This window comes from Hemibagrus wyckioides, linkage group LG09 (assembly GCF_019097595.1).
Source record: "Hemibagrus wyckioides isolate EC202008001 linkage group LG09, SWU_Hwy_1.0, whole genome shotgun sequence".
In the NCBI taxonomy this organism is placed as follows: domain Eukaryota; kingdom Metazoa; phylum Chordata; class Actinopteri; order Siluriformes; family Bagridae; genus Hemibagrus; species Hemibagrus wyckioides.
This window is the reverse complement of record NC_080718.1, coordinates 9,211,397-9,229,906: the sequence shown is the minus strand read 5'-3', so window position 1 is coordinate 9,229,906 and position 18,510 is coordinate 9,211,397. Positions and strand designations below refer to the sequence as shown.

General features: G+C 37.6%; 1 protein-coding gene across 1 annotated transcript; it reads left to right on the top strand.

Moving 5' to 3' along the window:
- The first annotated feature begins 468 nt into the window (after positions 1-468).
- ehd4 (EH-domain containing 4) lies at positions 469-18,371 on the top strand. The gene is made up of 6 exons (XM_058398930.1): positions 469-856; positions 4,720-4,896; positions 7,140-7,237; positions 12,611-13,023; positions 14,554-14,718; positions 15,321-18,371. The coding sequence occupies exons 1-6, from the start codon at positions 627-629 to the stop codon at positions 15,876-15,878; spliced, it is 1,641 nt and encodes a 546-aa protein (XP_058254913.1). The 5' UTR covers positions 469-626; the 3' UTR covers positions 15,879-18,371.
- The last annotated feature ends 139 nt before the right edge of the window (positions 18,372-18,510 follow it).

Here is an 18,510-nt window from a genome sequence, read left to right as displayed (position 1 = left end):
GGAAGTTCACAACCCTGTGAACCCTGTGTTACACCAGTTTTGTCAGGAGGAATGAGCAAAGATCTCTGCAGAGTATTTTGCGCAAGGTTGCACCAAGCGTTTGATCCAAGTTAAAATGTAATAGCACTAAATACTATTGAAGCCTTTCTTCCACTTACGGAATGCTGACATAGTCAATAAAGGCTGAATTAAATCTATTACATATTATTTTCAAATAAACTTTTATGAAAATGAAGTATGTACCCTATTTGACTTCATACAGAAATTGTATGGGGAGCTGAGGGCAAACTGAGCTTGGATGTCTCTAGCCTGAATGTGCGTAAACTTTTGGACGTGGCTCATATTTATCAAGAATATGCGCCGGTCTCGCGAAAACAACACGCCCCCTGTTTTCTTCCGTTAATGAAACGTTCATATTTAAACACGCAGTGGGCGGAGCTTGCGGCATTCAGGTGACAGCTAACCCAGCTCAGAGAGAGAGAGAGAGAGAGAGAGAGAGACATTGCTGCTAACGGTTCAGTCAGCTGAGAGACACAGAGGAACATTTATCCCCTTGTTACGGAAAAGCGAAGTACAGTTGCACAATACTGGTTGGGAGGGAAAAAAGAAACAAACAGATCAGCATTATGTTCAGCTGGGTGAACAAGGAGCAGGGTGGAAGAAACAAGGAGGGCGACATGTTTCAAACGGTGACTGAGGGACTTCAGAGTCTCTATACTAAAAAATTACTGCCTTTAGAAGAAGCTTACCTTTTCCACGACTTCCACTCACCGGCGCTGGAAGAAGCGGATTTTCAGAGCAAACCAATGGTCCTTTTGGTGGGGCAGTACTCCACAGGAAAGACCACTTTCATAAGGTAATGATATCTTTCAGATTTTCTGTATGTTAACAAGTTATGTATGTATGAAGCACTGTTAAATGCTTGAGACTATTTGAATGTAATCTGTACCTTTCTGTACAGAATGAAACAGTGGCATATAATGCTGTAATATTAAATACATCCTATATGCCCCCCCCAATAAAATAAATAAATAAAGTATGTAAAGTAATAAATGTCGTGTATAGTGTATACAGTGGTTATCGAGGCAGCACGTCTTGGCAATGATGAAGAAAAGCCACCTCACAGTAGCCTCTCAGTCCCACATGCGCTTTTACAAGCCACCATGTTTCCCAGTGTTTATCACACCTTATAACTTTCTGTCTTTATTTAAAAAAGGACCTCATTAAAGTGCATAAAGCCTTACAACAGAGACTGGTCACCTTTTCTATTAGAGAAACTGCTGAAATGTGTCGTTTACTTTACCACTCTTATGATATAACAATACAATACAATATTATCACTGCAATATCTTAACAAGTGTAGCAGGACGTTAAAATGCATCTATTCGCACAAACCAGCACCCCCCTTTCCCCTCATTAAATACTTTATTTTTTTTGCATCGATGTAAAAAGTAGAGTAAAAACACAGTCCCAAAATCTTTATAAAAATTAGGATTGCATTTTCTACTTTAGAGAAAGTAATTTTGCGACCTGATACTTTGTACTAATCACATTATGTAACACAATGTTTTGTTCCTGGGTAACATGTATTATCTTCTAATTGTTTATGTCTCAAAAGTATGAAGTAAAAACATGACTTTTAATTCCCTCAAACGTTGCTTTTGTGACATTGTGAAATTGACCTTTATTCATTGAGAAAATGAGTGATATTTTGTCTTTTTGTTCACATAGTCACAGATTAACAACACATCAGTCAAATTGAACTTGTTTTTAGAAGTGAGTAGTTTTGTAAAAATGACCCCAAAAGATTTAGAAGTGAGTGTTTTAGATTTACAATTACAATTTCTTTTATGAAGCTGCCCCCCAGATGAACTCTCCTTATATTGTCCTTGGAGGCTTCGTTCAAATTCCAGTATGTCCAGGATGCTCCTCTGAGTATGCACCCATGTTCTGCTTGAATTTATGAAGGTGACCTTTAGGGATATGAACTTTAAGAGACATCCTGCAGCCTGTTGTGTCGAGGTCTTCACCAGAGTCTCAATCAGCTCCACATAGTTTTCAGCTTTCTGATTGCCCAGGAAGCCCTGAACTGCTGTTCCAAGCCACTTTCTCCTTCTTTCTGAGCTTTCTGGGGAAATCTTTGCACTCCAGGAATTATCCAGAGCGACGTACAAAAGTGCTTTCAAAGTGTCTATCAATGAATATATTAACACTGGTTCAATAGGTTACAGAATTAGGATACCATTAGCCTAAAATTGAGTTGGTGTTTATATCTATGTATATATATATATATATATATATATATATATATATATATATATATATATATATATATATATATATATATATATACATAAATAAGAGCTAGTTTAAGTGCTTCAGGAAAAGGTAGGTCCATTTAGGGGAAGGTCATTCCACCACCTCAGTGCCAGAACAGAGAAGAGTCTAGATGTATACCTACCTTTTACCCTGAGAGATGGTGAGACCAGTCGAGCAGTGCTAGTGGACCTAAGGGAGCGAGGTGCAGTGCGAAGAGTAATAATGCGAGGTCTTGAAGGTACTTGAAGGCTGTCAATGACTTACCAAGGACAACTGATTTATAAGGCTCCATTTTATGTGCAGTAATGGCATCATGACCTTTTAAAGGTCCACCAATGGTTCGCACTTGACATTGTTCCTCCCGACAGTGAACTCAGAAGGTTGTGAAAACTCAAGAAAATTTGGAAAAAGCTTCTTGGAGACCCCTCAGGAATGTCTTGATGCAATTGCCATTGTAATTGTCTTTGAGGTCAGAAAAAAATATATTTTGAAATTTGAAATGTAGATTTTTTTCTTTATGTGACACAAATTCAGCCGTTTTCTCAATGAAAAATAGGTTGATTTCAAAATATTATCCTGGCTACAAAAGCAAAGTTTGTGGTGAATATGGAATATATAGAATATTTTTTATACTTAAAACATTTGTCAGATAAATAAAATTTGTTAACAGTATTCATTAAGAGTTTTACTCTGGTAAACTACAGACATGTTAAAAAACCCCCAAAACTTTTAGCTTTATTCTGAATCAGCAAGGCATTGATTATTTTTCTACAAGACTTCTGACATTTTTTATTGAATTGTGCATTTAAAAAAAATTAAATTGCTTAAATGATGGCTGAACACAAGTCTGTATAAGGAGGGCTAAATTGTCAGGTCCTGTGTCATTTTAAAGCTTTTGGTCTATATTAAAAAGTGTATGTGAAAGCTAATAAAACTAGTGTGTGTATCCCTGAGCACTCATAAACCGAAACATAGAGGCCATTTGATCTATTTTGACATGAAAAGTGACTCCTGAAAATAGAACAAAATCAAACTAGTGAAACTTGGCATATGTGAATATTTTGAGGAAAGAATTAGGTTACAGGCTTCATGCACACTAAAAACACATTTGCAGCTTCTTTCTTAACATGAACATACACTACATGGCTGAAGGTTTGTGAACATATGACATTGGCATCCATATTTACTTACATTCCTTTATACTAGTGACCTCCACTCTACTGGGAAGGTTTTCCTCTTGATTTTGGAGTGTGGCTACGGGGATTTGTGTTCATTTAGCCATAAGAGCATTAGTGTGGTCAGGCACTGACGTTGGATGAGGAGACCTGGGGTGCAGTCAGTGTTCCAGTTCATTACAAAGGTGTTCAGTGTGGTTAAGCTTAGAGCTCTGTGCATCGAGGCACTCGAGTTTTTCCACTCCAAAAGTTGGCAAAGCATGCCTTCATGGACATCGCATTGTGCACAGAAACAGGATTGTGCTTTTTAATTCTAGTGAAGGAAAGTCTTAAAGCTACAGAATCCTAAACAATTGTGTGCTTCCAACTTTGTGGCAACAGCTTGGAAAAGAACCATCATATGGTCAGGAGTCCACAAACTCCATATAGTGTATCATGAAAAAAATCATCTATTAGTCCCATAGGCCAATTGGATTATTCTCACTGTGAATTTGTGTTAGATATGATGTATTCAAGTATTCATGTATGATGTAAGATAGAGATTATCCTCTGGTGACCAGTTTTGTCAGTTTTGAGGCTCAGCAGTTCAGTGTGTTCATTTAAAGTTTGCACTACATTCTTGTAAATCTGTTGTGTTCCTATCAAGAAACTTTGCTTCTGCCCAGCTGCTGTTAACATTTATGTACATATTAAATTTATCCCATCATTATGTGATCATGCATTCACATGGCTCATCTTTATCTTGTTTAACAGTTGGAGGGTTTAAGACACTAATGTGACTCCATCCCTGCAAAGCAAGTTAATGCTTAATTCATCAACATATTTAGCTAAACTACTTCAGTAGTTTCTCATGAATACATTTCAGTAGAGCAGTTTACAATGAATAAATGACACTTCCTATGTATTTACTCCCTTTCCTGTTCAGTATAAAATCACAGTGGATGAGAAAGTCATACCGGTTACTACCACACACTCGTTTCCTTGCTAAAGGTCCAGAATTAGTTACAAACATGATCATAGATCCGGTAATATACAGGAGCATAACTGCATGCTCAGACTGTTTACAGGGGTGTTTTACATTTCCAAGTAATTTCAAATGTTTCTAGTAAATTTCTAATGTTTTTAAGTAGTTTGTAGGAGGACAACCATTATTTCTCAAAAAGACAGAGTGAGAAATAACAGTACCTTTAAACTGAGTGGTGGTGATATTCACTTTTGGCTACAGGTATTTGCTGGAGCAGGATTTCCCTGGTATGCGGATTGGGCCTGAGCCGACGACAGATGGCTTCATTGCTGTGATGTATGGGGAGAGCGAGGGAGTTGTACCTGGAAATGCGCTGGTGGTGGACCCCAAGAAGCCTTTCCGGAAACTCAATGCTTTTGGAAACGCTTTTCTGAACAGGTAACGGTAATGAAGGGTTTTCCCTACCACTGATTGCTGGATTGGTGCCAATACTATTGTTTAACTCATGAATGAGAAGATGCACCAATTTCAAACGACAACATGTTTATAATAAACACTTAAATGAAACAATCGAAAGTTAGTAAAGAATTATGAACACATTCACACATGGAATTGCTGTAAAGACTAAATGTGATTCACTATATTATTATTATTATTATTATTATTATCATCATCATCAATCATCACCTCTAACTTTTCTGTGTGATGAAGCATAAATCTCAAATCTGGAGGTTCTGCACTGTACCTGATTTATTAACAAGCAGCTTTTTTTTAATTAATTTTTATTTCAATAGAAACTGAAGGAATTACTGTTTTTATCTATTATAACCTGAGTGGCAAATGCATCTAATTTGGTGCATTGATGTGTTTTACATTAACTATAAAAGGATAAAATGTACAATGCCATGTTTGTTATTAAATAAAAAGTTCCTAAAGGTTGCATGGTTGTGGTATAAGAGGAATAAAACACTTCAGGGTTTATTGTTATTGGTAAATAAACATCACACCACCCCATCATTGATTAATCTCATATTCTCATATATTGTTTTACACTTGCTTTGTGGCCCAATATCTAATATGCTGTGATTACTTGTAACTGTTTCAATACGATTTATGCGCATAGACCAGTGTTGTCATTTTATGCTACTATAAGATAGAGATAGAGACAATTAGAACAGATAAAGTCAGACAGAGCCTCCTTCTTTTACAATGTATGAGTATTCACATTTAGTAAAAGAACACGGTGGAAGTAGACTTTTCCCTAATTCAAACCAGATGAAGTATTAATGTACTTCCTCTTTTCATGGTACAGAGGAAATTACAGGTATTTTCAAGAGCTGTTTAAATTTCCCCTGAAATTTAGTAGGCGGGCAAAAATAAGTGGAAATTCTGTGAATCTGTTTTAGTACACAAGACAGGTATGCATATTCAGTCACAGCTGGAAGCTGGTGTAACAGGTTCAACAGCTACCGGAGCTGTTGCTAAAACAAGCCATTTCCATGACATAAAACTGCAATACACCAAGTTTCAGACCACTGTTCATTCTTTTAGAGTTTGCAGTTAAAGAATACACCTCATACTGCTCTTCAGACGACACATTTAAGTCACCATTCACTATCGATGATCTTGTATTTCGACCGTTTTAGTGTATTGATTAAATATGGTGTATAACTTGTAGAAGACTGTATTACTAGTTATTAAATCTTGTTTAAATGAAAAAATTTGTGTGCTCTAGTGCATCCTGCCATCCTGGTCTTCCTGACACATGTCTGTTATATCCAGCTTCACTTTCCATAAACAAGTTAGCTTTGGAAATGGTCACTCTCTTGTTGAGTGCCAGTGGATGTTGTTTGGTGCCAGCTGTTTAATGTTTAACTTTAGCATGTGGACAGTTAGGGGACGGGCTATTTTTTCCCTGCTGGATGGATATTTATGTAGAGAGGAAATAGGTAAATGCTTCTTTGACAATCACTGCCATAGAGGTCAAAGACACACTTGGCAGAGAACATCTCCTCTTTTCCAGAGGAACCTCAAACAATGAATTCGGTTTCCTGTGGGCCACTCTGTGCGTCATGTTTTGGCATGTTTTTAAGTGAAATTGTGAGGGCTTTTTTTATTCCCTTTTAAGCAGGAAATTTGATCAAATGGTTATGGATTGTGATGCATTTCTAGAGAAATAAATAAAGCAGGTCTTTAAAAGAACTGTCTGACTCTCATATTTTCTGATGACATAGCAGCTCATACCATTTGCAGCTTCCTCTTTTATAAAATGTATGTCAGAGTTTTTTTTTATTTCCATGTTTTAGCTTTTTATAGCATATAACTTATGCAAAAGTTAGCAGACATGTAGCATATTATTATTTTGAGCTGCTTTTCAGGATTCAGAAATACAGAAGACAATTATATTTGTGACTATAGTGCTTGGTATGGATGTGACTCAAACTAGTCCTTGTTATTTTAGTTATTCTGATAATATAAACATTTGAGTTAGAAGCAGAGACAAATGAGTTTAGCAAAGACTTTTGGTGAGGTAAATAAGGTAAAAGTAAAAAATGAAGGTGTATGCTTTACATTAGCTGTTTTATTACCCAGTACAATATACAGTCAACAAACAGTTGTGGTGGAAACATCTGTGTTTGCTTTGGTAACACTTAGTATGCTTTCTCTTCATGTACCACCAGGTTCATCTGCTCTCAGGTCCCTAACCAAGTCCTGCAGAGCATTAGCATCATTGACACACCGGGCATCTTGTCTGGAGAAAAACAGCGTATTAGCAGAGGTTAGTAGCTAAAATATGCATTTTTGTCATTTCTGTTTAAGTGCAGTGACCTTATGATCACATGGCCACACATGTGGGTTGGTAGAAGTCGGCTAAAGTATACATAACGTAATAAAATACATCATATGATAATTATATTGCCATAAAACCCTTCTTTATACACAGTCCACTCATTAACCATAGCCCTCGTAAATACTTCACTTTAAAAGGTTTAGAGGGCAGCACCATGTCTGGCAGTCATGAAGTAGTCATTGACTGTCCTGTACGCCAGCCATATGCTGTTATATTTGCACTGATTTTCCACTCATGCATTGCTGATGACTGGCTGCACCAGTATTTAAGGCTAGGCCAATTCACATTATTCCTAGCTGTTCCTCAGTACTGAGTCACAGAGCATCACTCATTAGTTTTAATTTCAGTCACCAGATGCAAGCCGATGCCTTTGTAATGAGGCATCGTTTCCGTCTCTGCCTTCCTTCCTGTGGGCCTGGCATCACAAAAAATGCTGCTTGTATTAAGTATTTAAGTCATTTGTTGTCAGCAGTTGTTGCTTTCTATTCCTCATTTGACACATCTGATTCAACTCTTTAAACTGGCCTTACAGTGAACATCTTTTTCAAGGTAACACCTTGTACTTGAAGTAACTGGCCATGCACTTGTAGCTTAACTTGTAAATTAAGGGGGTCCTATATACTCACCTAAAAACATACAAAACTTTTCACTTCAATTTTAAGACAATTTCAAATTTGGTCATTTCAATTCATCCCACCATCTACTTTTTCTAGTCTACCTTTTCGTCCAAAATGTCAATTTATCGGTCCTTCTAGGATCTTAAAGGTTTTTTTTCTGATTGTTGCGACCAAAAATGCTTGATTTTGCTACATCCTGTTTCAAGATTTGTGATGCAACTTGAGATTTTTGTGCTGATTTATGGAGAACTATTTGAATTGGTGAAACTGCAAAAACAGGATTCTACTTTTAAACCCTTAACAGTGCAGACACACAGTGCAGTAATTACTTTACTCTATGAGGTTAATTGATTTTGTGTACATTTCTGCCATCACAAAATAATTTTATATTACTAACAAGTGCATTCATTTAATTAATTAAAGACATCCACCATTAATTTATGAATTTAACCCTGATGGACTATGATGGAGTCTTTACAGCCACAGTCCCGAGGTCCAATAAATACTGCAACACCAGAGTGTGAATCAGAAGCAAATAATACTGTTTAGAAGACACCAATTTACTATTATATATATTATATAATTTACTATTATTATATACTATTATTATACCACTTGGCTTCATCGAGTGGAAGGGAATCTGATGGGTGCATGAATGTAAATATTGCACATACAGTATATAAAGTAAAAGACATGAAGCCCAAATACAGGCTACATTCATCATTTCAACTGTTACAGTTTTTACTATTATGGACACTGTTTACTTAGACAGAGTATCCTGATGCTAAAGGCATATAGCTGTTTACACACAGGACATTTGGATTAAATCATATTTGAATGTTATATTCAGTTCAGTTCAATTCCATTTTTTTGTATAGCACTTTTTTAACAATGGACATTGTCTCAAAGCAAGTTTGTCTCAAAGCAATGGTGGCATGGAAAAACCCCTGAGACAATATGATATTTGCTGTTTGTGTGGCACCAGATACTTATTTTCTATTCAGGATACATACATATTACTGTCATTACTTTATTACCAGAAATATAATATATATAATAAACAGTTTTCTTTCTGAAATTGGTTTCGTTGTTTTGTAACATTTCTGATAAAAGCAGAACATCTTCCACATTTGAAGAAAGGATAATCTTTGTTCCTCTATTCTACTGGGTTCAGTTTCGTTTCATCACTGCTGCTAAAAGTATAAAATACCCCACATTTAAACAAGGTCAAACATCAGTTGTCTTAATTAGCTTTATTCAATGTACCCATCCCTATATTCAGACTAGAGCCATGTACTCCAGTCAGGCTATGGACATCAGAACAGGCGACTAAAAAAACCCAGGATATTCTGTATGTCTCATGCCTTGCCAAAACGACATGTGTTTTTTCTTTTTGAGTTTATAACCAGTTCTCAGAAACTCAATAAGCTCTGTTTCTGCTTTCCTTTTATTTCCACCTACAGTTTGACAATGGTTATTAATTAGCTCAGCTTTTTTTAATATTCAGCCCCGTTCTTCATACTTTGAGAAGTCTGAGACATAGCCTGATAGACAAGGCCTTCTCAGAAACGTGTGCAGGCCTTATCTTGAAACTTCAGGGTAGTACAAGCACAGTGGAGGGTAAGAATTGTTAGTACATGTGGTGGAACCAGCTGCAGATTACACCAGGCTACAGTCACGCAGCACTGTTCTGGACCTGTGGGATAACACTCTATGGGCGTTCCACATCTGTTCTTGTTCTGAGTCTATCAGCTGAAATGGCATGCTGTCAACACTAACTTCTCAATTCTAATGATGACACAATGCTCCATGCATGTTTGATGATTTAGGAGTTTAGTAGCACTACAAGTTGTTTCAACCAAAAACTTAATTCTAAGAATTAATACATTCTAACTGTAATCATATTGCATTTACAGACACCCTTATCCTGAGCAACTTACATTTTTATCTAATTTAAACAACTGAGCAATTGATGGTTAAGGTCGTGCTTAAGGGCTCAACAGTGGCAGCTTGGCAATGCTGGGATTTGGTCTCATGACCTTCCGGTCACTAATTTGTACTTGCTGTCCACTTTATTAGGACCACTTGTACACCAGCACATTCATGCATGTATCTAATTAGACAATCAGGGGATAGTAGCCCAGAGCATAAAATCATGCAGATACAGGTCAAGAGCTTCAGTTAATGTTAATGTGAGTGGTAACTCAAGTAGTTAAGCCTCTGGGTTGTACATATGACATAAAAGTGACAAATAAAGGCTACTTAACATCAAACAACTGTGACCTTTCATTTTAACCATGGCATAGTTTTTGATAGGTGAGCTTGATTGAGTATTTTAGAAACTGCTGGTCTTCTGGGATTTTCAAACACAACTGTCTACATTTTAAACAGAATGGTATGAAAAAGAAAAATTATTTAGCAAGCGACAGTTCTGTGAGTCACAACACTTTGTTGATAAGAGAGGTCAGAGGAAAATCTTCAGTCTTCAGCTGTCCAGTTTAGGTGAGTCAGCACCCATGATTCTTGCTCAACAGGAGTGGAACCTGACGTGATGTGATCTGCTGGAATCTGATAGCCTCAGATTCTGGTTCAACAGGAGTGGAACCTGACGTGATGTGATCTGCTGGAATCTGATAGCCTCAGATTCTGGTTCAACAGGAGTGGAACCTGATGTGATCTGCTGCTGTAGTAGCCCATGTGTTTTGAGATCTGAGAAGCTTTTTTGCTCACCACAGTTGTAAAGGGTGCTTATATGAATTACTATAGACTTCCTGTCAGCTCAAACCAGTCTGGTTATTATCTTCTGAGCTTTTTCAACAACAATGTGTTGCAGCCTGCACACCCTCTGCACAGTGGATGTTTTTCACAGCCTTCTGTAGAGACTGTTGTGTGAAAATCCCAAGAGGATACAGTAGTTTCTGTAATACTTCAACTAGCACATCCGGCACCAAAATCCATGCCATGGTTTAAGTCTCTCTCTCTGTCTAACACACACACACACACATAGATAGATAGATAGATAGATAGATAGATAGATAGATAGATAGATAGATAGATAGATAGATAGATAGATAGATAGATAGATAGATAGATAGATAGATGGATAGGGAATACCACTGTTTTTTGCAATACTGTACCACGTATTTTACAAAATAACCAAGGCACATAATCAAAAACCCAGGACAACACAGTGATTAAAAATGAGAGATCAGTAACCATTGTAACATGAAAAAATACAACTAAAATGTTTGAGGGTTATATGTGTGGATGTGTATGTGTCTTGCTTTGAATGACTTCAGCACATCTGTGGCTGTGGGACATCACTAGTTTCTCACACTGCTCTGGTGTGATCTTGATCCACTCTTCTTCCAGTCTTTTTCACAGTTCGGTAACTGTAGTGGTTTTCTTTGCAATAACCTTTTCCAGAGATTTTCAGTTGGTTTTAGATCAGGACTCTGGGCTGGCCAGTGCAACAGGACACATTGGCTTGCATAATAATTGCAGGCTGATTAGGAGTTGTTCACTGCAAACATCTGCATTCACCCTGCCATGTCCTGCTGCAGAAAACATCCCCCAAACCACGACACTTTCAGCATGTTGTGAGGCGAATTGGTCCAAGTTCAACTTGCATTACTTTCCTAAATGGAAAGAGTTTTTATTAATACATGGTCATATTTTATTGTAATGAATATAAAGGCCGGCAAGGTGACCAGTTTCCCCTGATCTTTATCAAAGGAACAGCCTCAGTATTTCCCACACTCCAAAGCTCTGCCCTCACAGGTCCTTGGCAGTGTTCCCTAACATTTCTATACTAATATGTAACCCATGTGTAATATGAAACCCATGTTTTTTAACAGGCTAATGTCATCCTAATTACACAGTGAACTGAATATAGCAACAGATGCACTGAATAACTGCCAGATAATCTTGCTGTATTTGTTTCTTTTGTGTATTGTTGAAGGTTGAACACTGTCATATAAGACTGATAGAAACCAGGATGTGATACCAGAACACCTGAAAGCTGTGTGAAACTGTGTCCTCCCCCTTAAAAAAAGATGTACTTACATGGGTAGTAGTGTTACTAGGAAGTACTTTTCAAATGTGCACAATGAGAAAAAACGAGTAGCAATGATAATTGTCTAATTAATAAACCAAACGCAGTAGATGTTAGTGGTATTGCATTAAACCTGTGCAAACCTATTAATGAACTGTTCAATTAATGGTTTTGTATAATTGTCAAAGGTTCTTCAGTCATGTGTCTTGTTAGTCCATTGTTAGTTTGATATTTAAAAAATAGCCAATATGGGGATACAACACATCCGAAGTGATCATCAGATTGAACACCAATGGGTCTAGTGGTGGAACGTCATTAAAAGTGCCTGACTCACCAAGATTAGCTAGCTTTATCTAGCTATGAACTAGCTGCACATTTCACACCTATAAATCAAGCTTGCGTTGATAACCCTTTATTTGAAAATCTTTATAATATATGCTAATGGTTTGTTTATAGATTTGTAATGCTTATTTGTAATGCTTGTTATAAGAATCCTTACACAGAATAGCCTAAAAACTATACTCAAGTGCAGATAACTGATTTTGTGTTATTCTGATCATGGTAATTATACCTTTATGTATAAACTATACATAAGCAAAAATGCTTCAATGTCTCATCTCTCCTCTGTAGGCTACGATTTCTCGGAAGTTCTGCGATGGTTTGGTGAGCGTGTAGATCGCATCATTCTCCTCTTTGATGCCCACAAGCTGGACATCTCTGACGAGTTCTCTGAGGCAATCAAGGCCTTCCGTGGCCAGGACGACAAGATCCGTGTGGTTTTAAACAAGGCTGACCAGGTGGACACACAACAGCTGATGCGTGTCTATGGGGCCCTGATGTGGTCTCTTGGCAAAGTTATCAACACCCCGGAGGTGGTGAGGGTGTACCTGGGGTCCTTCTGGGCCAAGCCCCTGCAGAACACAGACAACCGCCGGCTCTTTGAGGCTGAAGCACAGGACCTCTTCCGGGATATCCAGGCCCTGCCACGCAATGCTGCCCTGCGCAAGCTCAATGACCTCATCAAAAGAGCCAGACTAGCCAAGGTCAGCTAGGTTTAATCAGCTGTAATAGCACTGCTGTATCTCTCAGATCTGTAGAATCGCAAATCTGTATGGTGTTCAGTACAGTCCATATAATTTTATACAATCTCTACACCATATACAGATAATTGGTAGCCTGTGTAACTTCTTTGAGCATACTGTCTTGCTACACATGGTAAGGTCTGTGCATAAATAATTGCTGTCAAGAATGAGCATTTGGGTGAGGAAGGAAATCTTGATGTTATTTTTAAATGATATCAGTGGAAATGTTTGGAATGATTACAGATGTTATTGACCTTCACTGCTTCATGTCATGGCTGTTTTGTCTTGAATCTGACCTGAGTTCAGACACTGTTGTTTTTGGCCAGCTGTACTAAGCAAACACACCCGCTGTGCCACGTGAGCTCTCAGCATGCTGTCTGAAAAAGTCTAGCACGCCACTTAAGTCTGTACCCTTTAAACAATCCATTTACGGATCTGCCGGTGAGAGCACGTCTTATCTCTTCCGCCAAACTGCCCGACAAACAGGAATCCTGGCTCTGCTTGCATTCCTTCCTAAAATGCAGAAAGGCATGTATGGGAAGTTATGCACAATACCATCCCTGAAAGGGCCCAGTGTAACCCTTTCCCCTCGTAGGAGGGATGTGTATGACGTATACCAGTGTAGAAAATGTGCAGCTCTGTTTTTGTTCTCATTACCTTCCACCCTCTTCTGCACTGCCACTCTTCTAGTATGTGCCACTCCCGCCACTCATGTTTCTGGCCACTGGCCATTTATTGAAAGAACAAGTGTGGCCTTATTTTAGTCCTCCTCCTTCAGGAAAGAGGTGTGTAAACATAGTCACTGTTGACCATTTCCTAGGCAAGCAGCAGTCCCAAGGTGGAGCAGCCGATAATTTTATATTTTGCAACCAACCGGGAGAAGTGCATGGCAAAGTTTACCATGTCTGACAGTTTCCTGATGATAAAAGAAATACTGTTACAGTGTTGATGGTAGTGTATTATAGGTTGTTTTTTAATCTGAGCATTCATAGTCAATGACTTAGACAAAAGATAGAACAGCGTATACTGAACAGCTGAATTGATTTTCTTGATGGCCATTCTTATTACTCAAATTACCTGTAAGCCTCTGTGGTTCACAATTTGTTTCTTGATTATAGCTCCTAAGACATCATACTTTTAAGCTTAAAGGTATGCAAACAAAAGAAAAAAGTATAATAATAAGAAAAAAACAGAATAAAAAGTTTGGACTAATATGATTATATGAAACAGAGAAGTGGACAGAGATCTATCCTAGCCTATTGAGAATATAATGATATTGATTGTTTGGATGGGGATCACTGTAGTTTTCTCTTATTTTTAACAATCCAGCCTCATGAAAAGCCTACATGCTTGTCTATAAAATAGTGCTGTGAAATATATCACAGAATGAAACATCAGATCCTAAACCTATACAATACAATACAATTATATACAGTATATATAGATTTTTGGATAACAGCATGTTGCTCTGAATAATGTTTCTGCCTCTAGGTGCATGCTTATATCATCAGCTATCTGAAAAAGGAGATGCCTTCTCTGTTTGGGAAAGAAAAGAAGAAGGAAGAGTTAATTGCACACTTACCTGAGATTTATCAAATGCTGCAAAGAGAGCACCACATCTCACCTGGAGATTTCCCGAACGTCAACAAGATGCAGGTAAATCCTGTAGTCAATCACCCATGACCTATAATTGAATTACTTTCTTGCTAAACCACATTTATGAGAAACATCCTGCCATTATGTCATAGCTGGAGGTCATCGCCCCACCCTTTATTTAATTAGAAAAAGAAATAACAAGGTAGAGAACAAGAATTAAGGTCAACAATGCACCAAAACAACTGATCAATACCAGTTTATCAGGCTAGGTTAGCATCATATATGCCAGCTGTGGATTATAGAATAGAATAGAATAAGACTGGACTGGACACTTAAGACTGGACAGATTCCAGGCAGCACTTACAAGATACTGAGTGGACTCTAAATAGATTTACATTTAAGGGCCAACATCGATTAGCATGTTTACAGCCCGCTAAAAAAAGAACCACATCAATGCTGGCTCGTTTTTCTTTCTTTTGCAGCTCCAGCATGTTTTAATTTTGCTTCAGTAACACAGGAATAGTCAATAGAACATTACTTAGAGGCAATACATTAGAAAAAAAAAAACCTTGAATCGTTCACCCACATCAATAAATGTTATTTTAATACAGATATTATGAATTGTTTAATACAGCATCATTGTCTGACATGTGTCTGTACAGGAACAACTCATGCACTATGACTTTAGCAAGTTCCCCTCCCTGAAAATGAAGCTGATTGAATCAGTGGACAAGATGCTAAGCAACAAGATTGCACAGCTGATGAACATGATCCGAGAGGAGGAAGGCAAACAGCCAGCTCAGATGGTGATGGGCGGGGCTTTCGAAGGCTCTGAGGATGGACCATTCGGCCACGGCTATGGCGAGGGCATTAGTGCTGGAGCAGATACTGAAGACTGGATTGTGAGTCGTGACAAGCCACGGTACGATGAGATCTTCTACACACTGATGCCCATCAATGGCAAAGTGACCGGTGTCAATGCCAAGAAGGAGATGATGAACTCACGACTGCCCAACACCGTGCTCGGAAAGATCTGGAAGCTGGCCGACTGTGACAAAGATGGCATGCTGGACGATGAGGAGTTCGCCTTGGCTCAGCATCTCATAAAGGTTAAACTGGAGGGCTATGAACTCCCTTCAGAGTTACCTCCCCACCTTGTGCCCCCTGGCCACAGAAAGAACCCCACTGCAGACATCTTGTACAATCATCAGGACGACTAAGACCCCAAATGTGATCACAGCAAAAACACATCTGTTCATACATAAACATTACTCAACAATTCACAGTCTCAATGGAATGATTCAACTAAATGCTAATGTGGATAACAATAAATAACATTTTTCCGTTGCAAATTTTGTTTTATAACGATTGTGCCTTAGGACAGATTTATGAAAAAGTACAAACTAATGTTATTCTTAACATGTGTACCACCTGACCACTTCACAAAAGGAATTTACTTTTTAAAAGAGTGATCTCAGATTTTGGTAGAAAGCAGTTTGCTTTTGACAATTCACACTCTACACATACATTTCACATAGTGATCAACAACAATCTTTCAGATTAAATATTGTGATTCTTAAGAGAGTTAACGGTGCCATAACTGCAGCCAAAGTAAATTATCCAGCAAACAAAGAAGCTGTGTAGATGGGATACCATATTCACACACACAGCATGCACACACTATAAATCCAAAGGTATGTGGACACCTGACCATCACACTCGTATGTGGATCTTCCCCAAACCGTCACGATGAAGTTGGAAGAACACAACTATATAGGATTTGTATGCTGTAGCATTAAAATTTCCAGTCCCTGGATTTAAGAGGCCCAAACCTGTCCTAGCATGACAGTTCTCCTGTGAGGTCCATAAAAAACATGATGGAAGACTTGAGTAGGGTCTGCACTGAGCCCTGACCTCAACCTTTCCGAACATGTTAGGGATTAATTGAAAAACCGAATTCATGCCACACCTTACTGCCAGAAATCTGTGCCCAACCTCCTGTAATCTTGTGGCTGAACGGGTACGAATCCCTACATTCATGGTCCAAAATTTAGTAAAAGATCTTCTTAGAATTCTCCTTATTAGTACTTATGGTTTAGAATGAGTTAGGTGTCCACATATTTATGGTCATATAATGTATTTTTATTGAAGTTGTTGTCAGGTCATCAGGTATGATGTGTGAAAGGGATGGTTTATTAGTAGATACTGATCATTTGTCTCTGCAGATCAATCACTCAGTCTAGGTAACACATGAAACATATCATTTAATCAAACACTGAAAATGCTGAAAGGCTACCAAAATAAATCTAATTGCATCTGATATTGAATATTTAATTATTTTTTTTTGTATATTCCTAAAATCTGAAAAAAGATTTAGAAGCACACTGAGTTTGATCACAGATGCAACAGAGGTGAAGCTAAGGAATGAGGAAACTGGCAGTGTAATTTACATGCGCTGATTTACAATCAGATTTAACCGTACATAACTTTGATGGATAAGGGCCAATGTTCATCTGAAGGTTTTAATTGGTAAGCTTAAATTCTGAAGTCATTATATACATTACAGTGTATATTTTACCAACAACAAAAAACATTGTTAATAACTCTTAATGCTAAAAATCAGTTGCTCCTGATAGTGTTGCAATGGGATTCCAGCTCATGCCTGTTGGTCCAGGTGAAGCGTTGTGTTGGATAATAAACTGTATAATGGAAATCGAATTACCTTTAATGTATATTAAGATATAAATATATTCATCTAGACTTAAAAAAGCAAATTGCACTAAACAGACATCGTTTCTTGCTGATGTTAGTGTATTATGGATCTCAGCGAGTCACAATTGCTTCAGTGTCTCATGAGAAATTAGTGTGATTTGTACATTTAACAGGATAATTGTTCAACGCTAACTGGTCCTCATCTTTATTTAATGCAAGTCTGTATCTGTTACACAGTTTTGTTGGTGTTATAATTCCCTCCAGTGTTACATCACACCAGATGCTCAGTGCTCAGTGGTGTAGAGTTACACCCCGACCTACTCTGTAGCTCCAAAGCATTGTTATTAACAGTAATCCCTCAGCACAGCAATGCCCAATTTTACATGACAAAATATTGTATTTTTACAGTGTTTTACAAATATTTGTCTTCAACTGACTACTTCTCTTTGCAGTCTGTGTTTATGAAGAGATAAGCTCTTTGAGGACACAGAAAATTGTCTATTCCAGCCATTAACATCACTGTCTATGTGCGTAATGTAGAACACTTTCAGCTTTAAGTAAACAGATTTAGCTTGTATTGAGGGGGAAAGTTTAAAGCATAAAGAATGTCTCATTGTCTGCTTACTAACCATTGAAATACTTGTTCAGTTGATGCAGTTTATTATAACTAAATGGGTAACATTTGATGATTTTGATTTTCATAAATATTTCATTTTAATCATTCTAATACTGTGCCTATGCAACCTGATTTGTCTAAGTTTATTGTGCATTTCTCTACAAATAATGTGGAAATAAAGTAATTATACTTGTTTTAGCTTTTGAAATGGTTTTCATTTCAAAATGACTGTGATTCTTTGCTAATACTATTCATGTTGCTTGTACTGGCATTTTAATGTCTAGCTCATCACTGAATGTAAAGAAATAACGTGGATGTATTCCTGTTTAAAATAAAGGAATATGAAGAATAATATTTAACAATTAAATTTGTTTTTTCCTCATGATTTCCTGTGATCTTTATGGATGTGGATTTCACCTCACATGCTCACTTGATCTGCGTTATCATTTTATGGCTGAAGTATTTCCTTAAAAGTGCCACTGCTGAATTGCATGCTGTGCTAAATATGATGTGCAACCTTTATC

Excerpts from the sequence above, each read along its gene's own strand:
- ehd4 (XM_058398930.1), top strand. The coding sequence starts at position 627 with ATGTTCAGCTGGGTGAACAAGGAGCAGGGTGGAAGAAACAAGGAGGGC. Across the intron at positions 13,024-14,553 it reads AAAGAGCCAGACTAGCCAAG|GTGCATGCTTATATCATCAG; the intron begins GTCAGCTAGGTT and ends TTCTGCCTCTAG. Across the intron at positions 14,719-15,320 it reads CGAACGTCAACAAGATGCAG|GAACAACTCATGCACTATGA; the intron begins GTAAATCCTGTA and ends GTGTCTGTACAG.